General features: G+C 42.0%; 1 protein-coding gene across 2 annotated transcripts in view; it reads right to left on the minus strand.

Annotated features, from left to right (window-relative positions):
- Nucleotides 1-11,637: 11,637 nt before the first annotated feature.
- The window catches only part of ATP8B1 (ATPase phospholipid transporting 8B1), a 142,390-nt gene continuing 140,256 nt past the window's right edge, over nt 11,638-13,771 (minus strand). For both annotated transcript variants that reach the window (XM_004447203.5, XM_023587673.3), the window contains one exon: nt 11,638-13,311. In XM_004447203.5, the coding sequence (XP_004447260.2) occupies nt 13,087-13,311 (225 nt within the window). In that variant the 3' untranslated portion in view covers nt 11,638-13,086. The remainder of the gene's footprint in view (nt 13,312-13,771) is intronic.

Raw genomic sequence — 13,771 nt, forward strand, 5'->3', positions numbered from 1 at the left:
TCAGATCCTACCCACTGCCTCCAACTCTTACCTGTGTCTTGGTTCAAGCCATTAAATGGGAGCTCTCCAACTGCCCTCCCTTGAAGCACACTAAACTTGCCTCTTACCTGCTTCCACATCCATCCTTTTCTTCCAGTACAATGCAAGGAGTGTCCTCCTGTCAAACTCTTTACCTGTCCTCCATATCCCCCTTTCCTCTCCAGTCTGAGCTCCACACTCCAGCCAGAACACACAGAAACTCCGTGGTTTCATTCTCCAGCTAGCAACCTTCCATGGCTTCCTTTTGCTCTCAGGATACACCCCCGAGTCCCTACAGGCCGGCCAGGCTTTTATTCACTCTGGCCTGGATTGCTTTCTGAAGGAACAGTGAACTTCTGCCAGGGCTAGTTTCTTTGCTGAATTGTCCTGGGTGCCTTGTGAGATATGGACAAGGTTTTAAGAAAAGAGAGCCAAGTGGGGAAGGAGAAGGTGGGAATGCTTTCAAAGCAGAATTGTGTCCTCTGCAAGCAGTGAGGAAGGAGTCCTCTAGGATAGTTTGAAGAACATTTATCGTACCAGGTAGTAGTATCAGAGGCTTCTAGGAGGTCCCAGAGGGTTTGGAGGTCCAAGCTGATGATTTCCCAGTTTATTGTTTTTTACTGTTGTGATGGTTCATAAAAGTATTTTCACCCCAAGCCACAAAATCCTAAGAAATATCTCAAACATCTGACTAATTTTTTTTCAAGATTTATTTTTTATTTATTTCTCTCCCCTTCCTCCCCACCCCCGTCCCAGTTGTCTGTTCTGTGTCCATTTGCTGCGTGTTTTTCTTTGTCTGCTTCTGTTGTTGTCAGCAGCGTGGGAATCTGTTTCTTTTTGTTGCGTCATCTTGTTGTGTCAGCTCTCCGTGTGTGCGGCGCCATTCCCGGGCAGGCTGCACTTTCTTTCATGCTGGGCAGCTCTCCTTACAGGGCACACTCCTTGCGTGTGGGGCTCCCCTATGCGGGGGGGGGCATCCCGCGTGGCACGGCACTCCTTGCGCGCATCAGCACTGCACACGGGCCAGCTCCACACGGTCAGGGAGACCTGGGGTTTGAACTGGGGACGTCCCATGTGGTAGACGGACGCCCTAACCACTGGGCCAAGTCCACTTCCCTGAACATCTGATTAATTTAGTAATTTGAATGGACTGGGAAAGAGTGTAAACTACAATGTAAACTATAATCCATGCTGTGTAGCAATGCTTCAAAATTTATTAATCAAGTGCAATGAATGTACCACACTAATAAAAGAAGTTGTCGATGTGGGAAAAGTAGGAGGTGTGGGGAGTGGAGTATATGGGAACCTCCTATGTATTTTTTTAAAAGATTTATTTTTATTTATTTCTCTCCCCTTCCCCCCCGGTTGTCTGCTCTGTGTCCATTCACTGTGTGTTCTTTTGTGACCGCTTCTATCCTTATCAACGGCACCAGGAATCTGTGTTTCTTTTTGTTGTGTCATCTTGTTGTGTCAGCTCTCCGTGTGTGTTGCACCACTCCTGGGTGGGCTGCGCTTTTATCACACTGGGCGGCTCTCCTTACAGGACACACTCCTTGCATGTGGGGCCCCCCTACGCGGGGGACACCCCTGCGTGGCACGGTACTCCTTGCTCACATCAGCACTGCGCATGGGCCAGCTCCACACGGGTCAAGGAGGCCCGGGGTTTGAACCGCGGACCTCCCATGTAGTAGGCGGATGCCCTATCCACTGGGCTAAGTCTGCTTCTCCCTCCTATATTTTTTAATGTAACTTTTTGTGTGATCTATGTATCCTTTAAAAATAAATAAATAAATAAATACGTTTAAAAAAAAGAAATGAACAGTAAAAAAAAAAAGCCCTTCTGGGTTTCTTTTTTTCTGAAGGTGTTTGCAGTGCTAATATCTTGATACAAGCTTTCTAGAAACTTGAACCAAAGATCTACCTTTAGAAATAGTAATAAAGTAGTGCTGCCTTTATTAAACTCTTCAATAAGCATAAAGTTTTTATGTTGGCTACACAAAATTTAAATAAGGAAGCCAAGGTAGCTGGGAATCCCAAAATGAACAGTAAGTGGAAACCCTCCTATCAAATTTCCATAGGCAGGCTTGTTCATTATGCAACTTGGCTCAGCAGAACCATTTTATAATGAAACTGCAAGATGACACCCCGTTGGCAAATCAACCTCTATTCCAAAGGTTGATTCTTATCACCTCAGGGAATTGATTCTTGATGAGAAATGCTAGACTGAAAAACCCTTCCAGGCTAGCTTCAGAAGCCAGATGCAATATCTTTAATTCTGTCCTGGAAAAGAAACAAGAAGATGTCTGTTCCAAGGTTTATGACTGCCTCAGAGAATGATGGCTTTTATTTAGAAGAGTCAAGGGCTAAAGGAACATTGTCTATCTCTCCAACTGGAGAGCATAAACAGGCTATCTGGAGTGAAGTAACCCAAATCCTGAACTGGGAATGAGCACCCTGAGTTTTTAATCACTATGCATACTTGTTAGGAGTTTGGAATTTCTCTCTCTCTTTTAATTTCACTTCCTCTTATATTTATGGTAAACATCTGCCTTAAAATTTTATTCAGGTTTTGAAGCAAAATTCTTGATAATTTTAAACAATGTAAGAGTTATTCCTTCTGTGACGGTTTTGCATTTTTTATGAATTCCAAAAATAGATATTCGATTGTGTTTGTAAACTGGTCTGTTCTCTGAGTGTATTAGATTGTATTAGATTCAAAGGTTTCACTTTTACTTTATTAAATCAGTATTAGGGCTTTTATTTGACTACATCAATAGGGCGACTCAGCACGCTTTCCCACCCCACCTTCCACTTTTTGGGCTGTATAAATGGATGCTCCATCAAAGACAGAAGTAAATACATGGAGAAGGAGAACACAGAGAGTTGAGGTTTGGACGCTGACTCCCCAGGGAGAGAACTGAGCCATTCGCCTGAAAGTTTGCAGCTGCAGAGAACAGAGCCCTGAGCAGCCAAGCCCAGGAAGGAGACAGCCCTCCAGCCTACAGCTGAGAGGGGAAGAAGCCGGGCCCATGGAGCCTTAAGGGGAAGAGAAAGGCTGTGAACCCTTGCAGATATCACCCACTATCTTGCTTGAATACGAGGCAACAGATTTTGGGTGAGGAAGTACATCTTATGGTACTTTGTATTGGACTCTTCAGGGCCTTGTGACTGTAAGCTTCTACCCCAAATAAATGTCCTTTATAAAAGCCAACAGAATTCTGGAACTTTGCATCAGCACCCCTTGGGCTGACTACTACACCTTCCTATACATCTTAATATGTACTGAGGTCCTCTTACCTGATATTTGATTGGATAGGATGGAGGCAAATCTGTACTTGTCTTTGATCTGGCACATTCTCGCAAATTCTTTCAGAGATTCCACATATTTTACATGACTTTAAGATGTTATGCAGGGGAGCAGGTATAGCTCAGTGGTTGAGCACCTGCTTCCCATGTATGAGGTCCTGGGTTCTATCTGCAGTACCTCCTTAAAAAAAAAAATGATGTTACCCAGGTAGTTCTGAAGGCAAAGAAAAATGTGTTTGCATGTAATATAAATGGGCTGACAAAGCCCCACTGCTCTCTGTCTATAACCAAGAGCAGGAAGCCACCTTCTCCACGGACCCCCAGGCACCCAAGAAGGCAAAGTAAAGAGCTAAGAGGTACTGGTCTTGCAAGAACTTTGTGGCTAGAGAGACTACCAGTTTTATAGTTTTAGGTTTTACCTTTAAGTCCAGGATTCATGTAGAGTTAATTTTGGTATATTATGTGAGGTATGGATCCAAGGTAATTTTCTTTTTTTGTGTGTACGGATATCCAAAATTTCTAGTACCTGTTGTTAGAAAGGCATGATTTTGCACCTTTGTCAAAAATCTGCTGTCCATATATGTGTGATTTTATTTCTGGACTCTTTATTCTGTTCAACTGAACTATTTGTATATCTAGGCCAATACCAAGCTTGCCCTTTTGATTACTGTAGCTTTAATAATAATTCTTGAAACCAATTGTGTTAGCCAACCAACTTTTTCTTTTTCAGAGTTGTTTTGGCCAAAATTTCCATACAAATTTTAGAATCAGCTTATCAAGTTTTATCAAAAAAAATTGTGGAATTTTGGTTGAGATTGCCTTTAATCTGTTGATCAATTTCATACTCACACACCCTTTTTTACACATATACACACAGTTCTGCACCTGATGGATTTTTTTAAAGATTTATTTATTTATCCCCCCCTCCACTGTTTTGTGCTCGCTGCCTGCTCTCTGCGTCCATTCGCTGTGAGCTGTTCTGTGTCTGCTTGTCTTCTCTTTAGGCAGCACCAGGAACCAATCCTGGGACCTCCTGGAGTGGCAGAGAGGCACTCAATCTCTTGTGCTACCTCAGGTCCCTGGTCTGCTGTGTCTCTTATTGTCTGTTCTCTGTATCTCTTTTTGCTGCATTATCTTGCTGCACCAGCTCTCCACGTAGGCCAGCACTCTGAGCAGGCCAGCACAGCTTCACCAGGAGGCCCTGGGAATCGAACCCTGGACCTCCTATATGGTAAACGGGAGCCCAGTCACTTGAGCTACATCAGTTTCTCATGCACCTGATGGATTTGATTCACAATAAATCATGGAGCTCTTTCCTTATTCTCTCTTATTCTCCATTTCAGTTTTATTGGACTTTGTCATCAAAATATACCATACTTCATTTAACCAGTCCCCTGTGATGGATTTCTAGCTTACTGTCAATATTTGGCTATTACAAATGGTGCTGCAGTCTGTTAATTGTACATACCTTGTGGACAACATATCTGCAGGATAAATTTGAGAAATGTGATTGCTAGGTCAAAGGGCAGGCATAAACAGTTGAAATTTTAATTCCCCTCGCTAGTGTTTTATCAGTTCATTGATTTATGTTCCTACCAATGAAAAAAGAAAGGATCTGGTTTATCACAGCCACAACTTCATCTTTTTTGAAAAATAGATAGGTGAAGATTGAGGGCGCACGGCGGCTCGCGGGCGGTGTCAAGGGCAGACGCACAGCCGGCGCGAAGAATGCTGCGGAGATGGAGAGTGGTGGCAACGCGTCTGCTTTATTGAGGAAGACAAGCGTTTATATAGGCTAGGGCGCTGGCGGTAGCAAGGCTAAGCCAAATAAGGCAATGTGTGTGAGGGGAGGCCGCTAATTGGCTGGGGGACGGTTGGGGGTGAAGTACGAGGGTAAGGGGCGACGTGTGGGGTGCGGATTGGCTTAAGCTGAAGGCGACCTCCGATTGGTTGTTGGAGGCTGTTGCTAGGTAAAGGGGCAGAGGTGAGGTTATCATTCTGGCGGGGGGTATATGGGGGCTGCGGCAGAAGATAAGGGGAAGTTGTGGGTTGGGTTCTGGTGAGGCGGGGGAGAGGCAGGCCGATTCCCCTAGGGCGGCCCCTATGGAGACCGGATGCTGGGTGGAGATAGAGGAGGCAGCCGTTAGGGGCAAGAGTAGCAGGGGGGTGACAATCTACCCGCGCCAAGCACTCACCCAGCAGGAGACGAGGCCTCATCTCAACGTGCTGGGCCTGCCCAACGATGGTAGCATGCTTGTTACCTCAGAAGATGGTCTGTCAAAATCATTTTGATTTGCATTTCTTTAATCATCTTGTTCTATTTTTAAAAACTATTTGTATTTCTTTTTCTGTAACTTCTTTGCTCATATCCTATGCCCAGTTTTTCATAATGTATTGTCAGACTTTTTCCATTTGAAGGAGGTTTTTATGTATTTGGGAGATTAGCCCTTTGTCTAACATTAAATTGCAAATATTTTACCCAGTTTGTCATTTGTCCTTGCTTATACTTGCTTTCCATAGGAAAATTTTCATATTTATTTACAGTATTTGAATTTATTAGCCTTTCATTTGAGGCTTTGGATTTTTCTCAGATTATTTAGAAAGGCTCCAAGGCTTTATTTTAATTATCTCATGCTTTTCTCTAGGACCTTTATAATTTTTTTTTTACATTTAAATCTTTTATTTTTTCAGAATTTATTCTAGCATACTGTGAGGTATCCAATATGTTTCCCTGTGGTTTCAATATCATTTATTAAATAGTCCACCTTTACCCCACTGACCTTTTATTTTTTTTAAAGATTTATTTTATTTATTTATTTCGCCCCCCTCCCCTTTGTTTGTACTTGTTGTGTCTGTTTGTCTTCCTTGTTTCTTTAGGAGGCTCTGGGAACCGACCCCAGGACCTCCAATATGGGAGGGAGGTGTCTAATTGCTTGAGCCGCCTCTGCTCCCTGCTTTGTTGTGACTTTCATTGTGTTTTTCTTCTTGTGTCTCGTTGCATCAGCTTGCTGTGCCTGCACATCGCATCAGCTGGCTGTCTTGCTCATCCTCTTTAGGAGGCACCAGGAACCTTCAGTTCCCTGCCTTGTTGTGTCTCTTATTGTATTTTCTTTTTTTCTTCTTCTTGTGTCTCTTGTTGCACCAGCTTGTCATGCCTGCCCGTCATGCCAGCTTGCTCTCTTCTTTAGGAGGCACTGGGAACCAAACCAAGGGCCTCCCATATGGTAGGTGGGAGCCCAATTGCTTGAGCCACATCCACATCTCCCCCCACTGATCTTTGATGCCACCTTTATATATAGTAGACTTCCAGGTGTGCCTGAATCTATTTCTGGATTTTCTTTTTTGTTTTATGTAATATCCATTGTTTTAGTTTACTAGGTTGCTCAAGCAAATACCATGAAATGGGTTGGCTTAAACAATAGGAGTTTATGAACTTATGGTTTTGAGGCTGGAAAAATGTCCAAATCAAGGCATCATCAAGGTGACGCTTTCTCCCCAGAGACCAGCATTCTGGGGCTGGCTGCCAATGATCGTTGGCTCCTCTGTCACATGGTAGGACACATGGCAGCATTTCCTGGTCTTTCCCTTCTCTCCTGGGTTCTGTTGAATCTCAGCTTCTTGCTTCTGTGACTTTTTAATTTTTTTTTCTGCCTGAATTTCCTTCCTCTTATAAAGGACTCCAGTAATAGGATTAAAACCCATCCTGACTGGGGTTGACCACACCTTAACTGAAGAAACCTCATGAAAAGGTCCCACTTACAATGGGTTCACAGGAATGGATTAGATTTAAGAATATGTTTTCCTGGGGTAAGTACAGGGACAAATCACCACACCCATGTAATCATATACTCATGCATCAGAACCACCCTGCTAAAATTTCATTGGCTTAATATCTGGTAGGAATAGTCTCCCCTTATTGCTTTTTAACTTTTCTGACTCATTAGTTGTTCCATGTGAACTTTAAAAATCAGCCTGTTAAAGAGAACTGTTGGCATTTTTATAGGCATCACATGCCATTTATAAATTATTTTAGGAAGAATTGACTCTCTATGATGTTATGTCTTCTTATCCAAGGACACAATAAACTTTCATTTGCTCAAATCTTCTTTTGAATTCACTAATGTTCTATGGGTCTTACTTATAAAGTTTATTTCTAGGTATTTTACTTTATTTTTTGTTTCAATTATAAATAGGATCTTTTCCTCATTGTATCATCTAATTGGCTGTTGTTTATAGAAGTGAATGCTTATAAAAATAGTAAAAATCTATATACTTATTTTGCCTCCACTATCTTATTGAATTCTTATGGTTTATCATAGTTTTCTGATTGAATCTTCTGGGTTTTCCAAAAATATAATCATATCACCCTCAAAGAGTCATAGTTTTATGTCCTTTCTTGCAATTATTACACCTCTAATTTATTTCTTTTATCTAATTTAATTCAAATTATCCTTCCCCTTACAAACCTCTTCCCTTTCATGGGTTTGCATTATTTCATGCATTGTATCATTAAGAATTGTTATCAGCCACAAATAACAGAAATCCTAACATAGCCTAAGCAAGTAAGGATTTACTTTTGTCATGTAAGTAGTAGTGGGAGGTAGGCAGTCAGTTCAGATGTTCAGCTATGTCAGTAACCCAGGCTCTTTCCAATTTTCCAATCTGGTTAATATGGTAGCTTGTTGCCTCTTCATCACAATATAATGCTAAAGCTCCAGGCATCATATTCCTATTCAAGGTAGGAAGTAGTGGGGTGGGGTAAGATAGGGGGGAGAGGCAATGATAGCCACATCAGGAAAGTAAAGTCTTCCCAGCAGCTCCTGGTTATGTTTCATTTGCAATAAGTAGGTCATTGCCACCTAGCTGCAAGGTAAATTGGCAAGGCTAGCATTTAAATTTCCAGCCTATGTAGTATAGGTGGGCAAGGAAGAATTGGGTTAGAAATGGATGGTGACTTAGCCAGGTGGCTGTGTCTTTTGGAGGCATCATGCTTCTTCATATTCCTATAGAGAAGAAAAGGAAGACTTTTGAACCGACCCTAACCAAACACTATAATGTGGAAGGCTAGTGTGATTTTTGGTTTGTTTTTGTTTTGTATAAAAAGAAAATAATTTTTCTAGTATTTTTATTTTTATTTATTTTTTTGAGTTAGGCCAATAATTTGTTAAGGTATAGAGGCAAGAGAAATGGGAGAAAATAACAGATCAAGGGTCCCAGGTAGAGAGGAAGGGGCTGAAAAATGATAAAGTGGGCTGATTATAAGCTACAGTTTCCCATTATAGATTATAAATCCCCAGGTTGTTCTTGTGTGGTAACCATGGCAGGGGAAAAACGGCAAGAACAGGACACAGAGGGCAGGAACAGACACAAAGACCAGCACTGGGACAGGCACCAGGACAGGACGAAGATAAGAGGGCAAAAGAGCTTGGTGCTTGCTTTTTAAACCATTAATCATTCCACCTCTTTGCTAATGGCAGGGGATGAGTTCTAGCTGTTTGCTGTTTTGAATGATTACCCCACGTATCAATCCCCTGGGAGCGTCCAATGATAAAGTCCTTGGGGAATATCCAGGGCTTCTCCTGGCTTCCGGAGGAAGTCTTCCTCTGAATGGCAGAAGACATCCTGTGGTTTTTGATGTCCATGTGGACTTCTTGCCAGGTTCCAGATCCATCTCTTGATTCCCTATCTTATTAGCTGGCTTCATTCCCCCCTCAGAGAGTTCCCACCTTTATTCTTAATGGGGTACTAAATGGCAATGGTCATTCTTCTGTAGGTACTTCCTGCTGGTACAGGTAGTAGGCCCTACCTGACAAGGTGTAAAAGCCTCCTGCTATTCTATTTTGGTTATAGGAAGATGGATCTGGCATCTGGGGCCAAGCTGGAGAAGTCCCCATATGGCTAACAAGATGTTGATTTTGTGTGGTGACCATAACAGGGGAAAAATGGCGAGACCAAGGCACAGAGGGCAGAGCAAAGACCACTATTTTTAAAATTGAGACGAAGTTCACATTACATTAAAGTAACCATTTTAAAGTGTACAATTCAATGGCATTTAGTACATCCACAATGTTGTGCAAACACCACCTCTGTCAAGTCCCAAAACATTTTCATCATCCCAAAAGAAAACCTGTGCCTATTAAGCAGTCACACCCCATAAAAAATTCCTTTATATGGCTGAATAATATTCCATTGTATTCCATACCACATTTTGTTTTTCCATTCATCCACTGATGAACATTTGTTTCCATCTTTTGGCTATTGTGAATAATGCCATTATGAATATTTATGTACAGATATTTATATAAGTACCTGTCTTCAGTACTTCTGGAATAGAATAGAATTGCTGAGTCATATGTGGTAATTCTAGTTTAACTTTCTGAGAAACTGCCAAACTGTTTTCCACAGTGGCTGTACCATCTTACATTCCCACGAACAATGTACGAGAGTTCTAATTTCTCCACATCCTTGACAACAATTGTTATTTTCCACATTCATTAATACAACCACCCTGATGTATATGAAATGGTATTTCATTATGTTTGTTTTTTTTTAAAAGATTTCTTTCTTTATTTCCCCGCCTCCCCCCCCCCATTATTTTGCGCTTGTTGTCTGCTTTCTTTGTCCATTCCCTGTGTGTTCTCCTCGTCTTCTTTTTAGGCAGCATTGGGAACCAATCCTGGGATATTCTGGAGTGTGAGAGAGGTGGTCAATCTCTTGCACCACCTCAGCTCCCTGGTCTGCTGTGTCTCTTATTGTCTCTCCTCTGTGTGTCTTTATGTTGCATCATCTTGCTGCGCCAGCTTTCTGCATGGGCTAGTGCTCTGCTCAGGCCAGTTTGTGGCAGAGGCGAGCTTGCCTTCACCAGGAGGTCCCAGGAATCGACCCTGGACCTCCTGTAGAGTAGAAGGGAGCCCAATCACTTAAGCCACATCTGCTTCACTCATTATGGTTTTGATTTGCATTTTCCTAATGACTAATGGCTTCTGAGCATCTTTTTTATTGCTTGTTGGCCATTTGTATATCTTCTTTGGAGAAATGCCTATTCAAGTCTAGAAAATAATTTTATAGTGTTTATTTTTAAGGGTCTCAACCTCCACTTCTTCCTGAGATATTCTTTGTTTTCCTTTCAATATTTTGACAGACCTTCTTGTTTTTATAAATGCACCAGAAGTTATTGCAGCTATAACTTTCCAGCAGATTCTCAATTTCTGACAGGGCTTTTAGCAGCACTCTTGTAATTTTCCTAAGCTTCATCCACATCACACAAAGACAGCAACTGTTAAAATATATTTAGATTCCATTAGGGTACATTTTGCTATCACATTGGAGTCTCTGAAGAGTTATTTTCTCCCCATCAGATGTCATTACTGAGCAGATGGCTTTTGGTACCATCAGTAAGAACCTTTAGGTGGTGCTCTTTGGTTAAAAACATTTATTCCTCAAACAATTTAAATATAGTATATAGTGTATCCTGAGGAAAAACTCGCCTTCAATTTCTTTTAGGGACTATCTCTTAAGTCTGCTTAGAACTTTGTTTTTTATATCCCATTCCTGCCCCACTTCCAAAGGGTTGCACTGATGTGAACATGAAATTCTGCTCCCAAAGCAGGACATCAATTGTGGAATAACAGGGAGGGGGAGTGCCTGTTTCACACCCTAAGAAGCACCCTCAACCAATACTCTCACCTGCTGCTCATCATGGCCCCCATGGACGTTACCTCAATCTCTGTCCTCCTACAGAGAACCTCATTGTTGGTGGCGAGACTCCATTTCCCTATTGTGGTGACACCTTCCTCTATTGTCGAAGCACTCACTATCTGTCCTGCAGCCAGGTCATCAGGCGCAGCCCGCCACCCAGCCTCAAACCTCCGGTCTCCCCGCTCCTCTTTACCCACCATCCTTCCCTTCAGCTTCCTCACTAATCCCATTGGCCCATTTTTCTGCCAACTATTTGTGCTCATTTGCCAGTCCCTGCATTTGCTCAAGCATTATACTCTTCATGATTGCTTTTGTTCTGGCTCCAAAGAATTGAGGTCATTTGTCCAAGTTAACTAAGACCAACCCTCTGGGAGTAGAATTGACCTTCCTCCCAGCTGTAAATCCATACCTTTTGCTTCCCAAGTTTGATAGCCTTCTCTCAGTCATTTCTCCCCCAACACCTAGTGCCCTGTCCCTAACTTTATTTCGCACTACCAAAGACTCCTAAGTACCTTCAGAAACTGTGCAGGCCTATATTCTTCTGTCATATACCCTACTCTCTAAAAAAGTAAATAATCTAAACAACTTTAACATTTTAAAAGATTATACTTTCCCAAGATTTTACTAAAGCATTTATTTTTTAAACAAAAATATACATTAAATCTCAGATGTACAGAATATAGAAATAATTTATGAAAGCAATTTGCACTTTGAAATTGTTATTATTGTACCCAACAGCATGTCTTTGACACATTTGCATTGTCAACCTTTCCCATGATTCAAAAAAGGAGTGTTCTGAAATTGACAGAATTATGCAAGCTAATATTTTTAAAAAAACGAACACTTCCTCTTATTTACAAGATAAAGAAAAGTTGTAAACTTTCAGAAATTTATTTCCATAGAGTAAAGAGCCATACATTCTTTTATCATACTACAAAATGAACTATATACATAATGTGTTTTCCTCATAGGAATTCAAAGAGACAGACACTGTGAACATTCTCATCCTAATGGTAAAGAACAGAATTACTGAAAACGTATCTACATCTTCACTAAATATGGAAAGTTGCTTGTGAGCAATACAGAAGGAGAGAAGCCTCTGGAAAAATTAATTTTTACCTCTGTGAGGATGGTTTCCATAATTACCTAAAATTTTTTAAAAGGATACACTGTTACTCAGTGTTTACGAACATTCTTTTCTCTCAAGACATAAAATAAGTGAGAAAGCGTGAGGTCTCTGTTCAAATCCCTTATAAAATACTTTACATATAGGCAGGCACAAAAGTTTGCTTTTCAAAAGAAAGCTTTGTAAAATAGTCTGCAATTTATCACTGATATCCTCAGTGGGGTTTTTTTATAGCTTTTTTTTTTTTTTTTAAAAAAAGCCCCTAAATATTTAAATACTTTTAGAAAGGAGGGAATAAAATCACTTGGTACTACAGGAAGTTGCTAAAATAATATGCAACAGTAAAAGTATGTAATGTGCTTTTACCTGGTCATAAATGGAACAGACTGCAACCTTGTACAAATTTGAAGTAATTTTCCTTGAATTATTAAACCAATATGAAGAGAACATGAAACTATGCAGCCCTTTACCAACACTGAAACATTCAATGGACCACTTAGATCGCAGGCGATAAACATTCATGAATATTTTGTCATTACCATTATAAACCATTTGTCATTACCTTTAGAAAAAGTTAATAAGGTGGCCTGAAGGGGAAAATGGCGCCTGCGGGAAATTCATGCTGAAGAGCACAGGCAGAAATTTTAATTACAATTTCATAATGTAATACCATTTCAATTGAAAAATAAAGACTTTTCGGATTCTGTTGGCCGGGATCGAGACTGGGTGAAGCTATTCCCTTTGAATCATAAGGAACATAGTTGACTAACAGAACTTTTAAAGGTATTCTTGGCTTTGCTATTGCTTCGTAGTCCAACCCAAGCACTACCTCACAGCAACGACCTCACAGGGATGCTGTTGTCAGCATCCTTGTGAGAAAAGCCCGCCCGAGCCTCTCCGAAAGCCCGTGCGCTTCGCGCAGCGCTTCCCGCGCCCCATCAGCTCTCCACCGTCCGCCTGTACTCCGCCGTCCCGTCCGCGATGATGGCGTCCAGGGGAGAGCGCTTTTTGCGGATGCTGCGCCCCGAGGAGATGAGGTCGGCGTAGCCGCGCTGGTGCGAGAAGGCGTAGGCCGAGCGGCGGGTGGACACGCCCCGGCGGAACACGTTGGGCCGCCGCTGCCACTGCTCTTCGGCCTTTAACCGCTTGCGGTGCTTCTGAATCTGTAAAAAAAAAAGGTTAAAAAGAGCTGGCCGACTGAATGAAAATAAAGGCCTAGGACGCCGAGGAAGCCTGCCCAAGGGAGGGGAAAGGAAGCAGGCTCTCCGCGTCTGTCTCCTTTCCAGGCATCCCCATCCCCACGCTATAGATGAGGAAATTAAAAAGACCGAGACCAAGTAACTGTCCCAAGGTCACAGAGCTAGAAAATGGCAAGCCAAGAGTCCCCCCACTTTCTAAACTAGCGTCCTTTCCAAGTTACAAGGTTTAAGTAAAGCAAGAAAACTCTAGTTCCCTTCCTTGTTGCTACTGCTCATTCTGGCCACTAGAAAAGAGAAGGGGTGCGAAGCTTGCCTTCCCCAGCACCTACTCTCCCCTTCCTAAGGGAAGCTCTGTAGCCGGATGGCACTCCCAGTGGTGGGGCTGAGGGATCTCTCTTGCTAGGTTCAAGAATGTGCGAAGTGA

Source organism: Dasypus novemcinctus, chromosome 16, assembly GCF_030445035.2.
Source record: "Dasypus novemcinctus isolate mDasNov1 chromosome 16, mDasNov1.1.hap2, whole genome shotgun sequence".
In the NCBI taxonomy this organism is placed as follows: domain Eukaryota; kingdom Metazoa; phylum Chordata; class Mammalia; order Cingulata; family Dasypodidae; genus Dasypus; species Dasypus novemcinctus.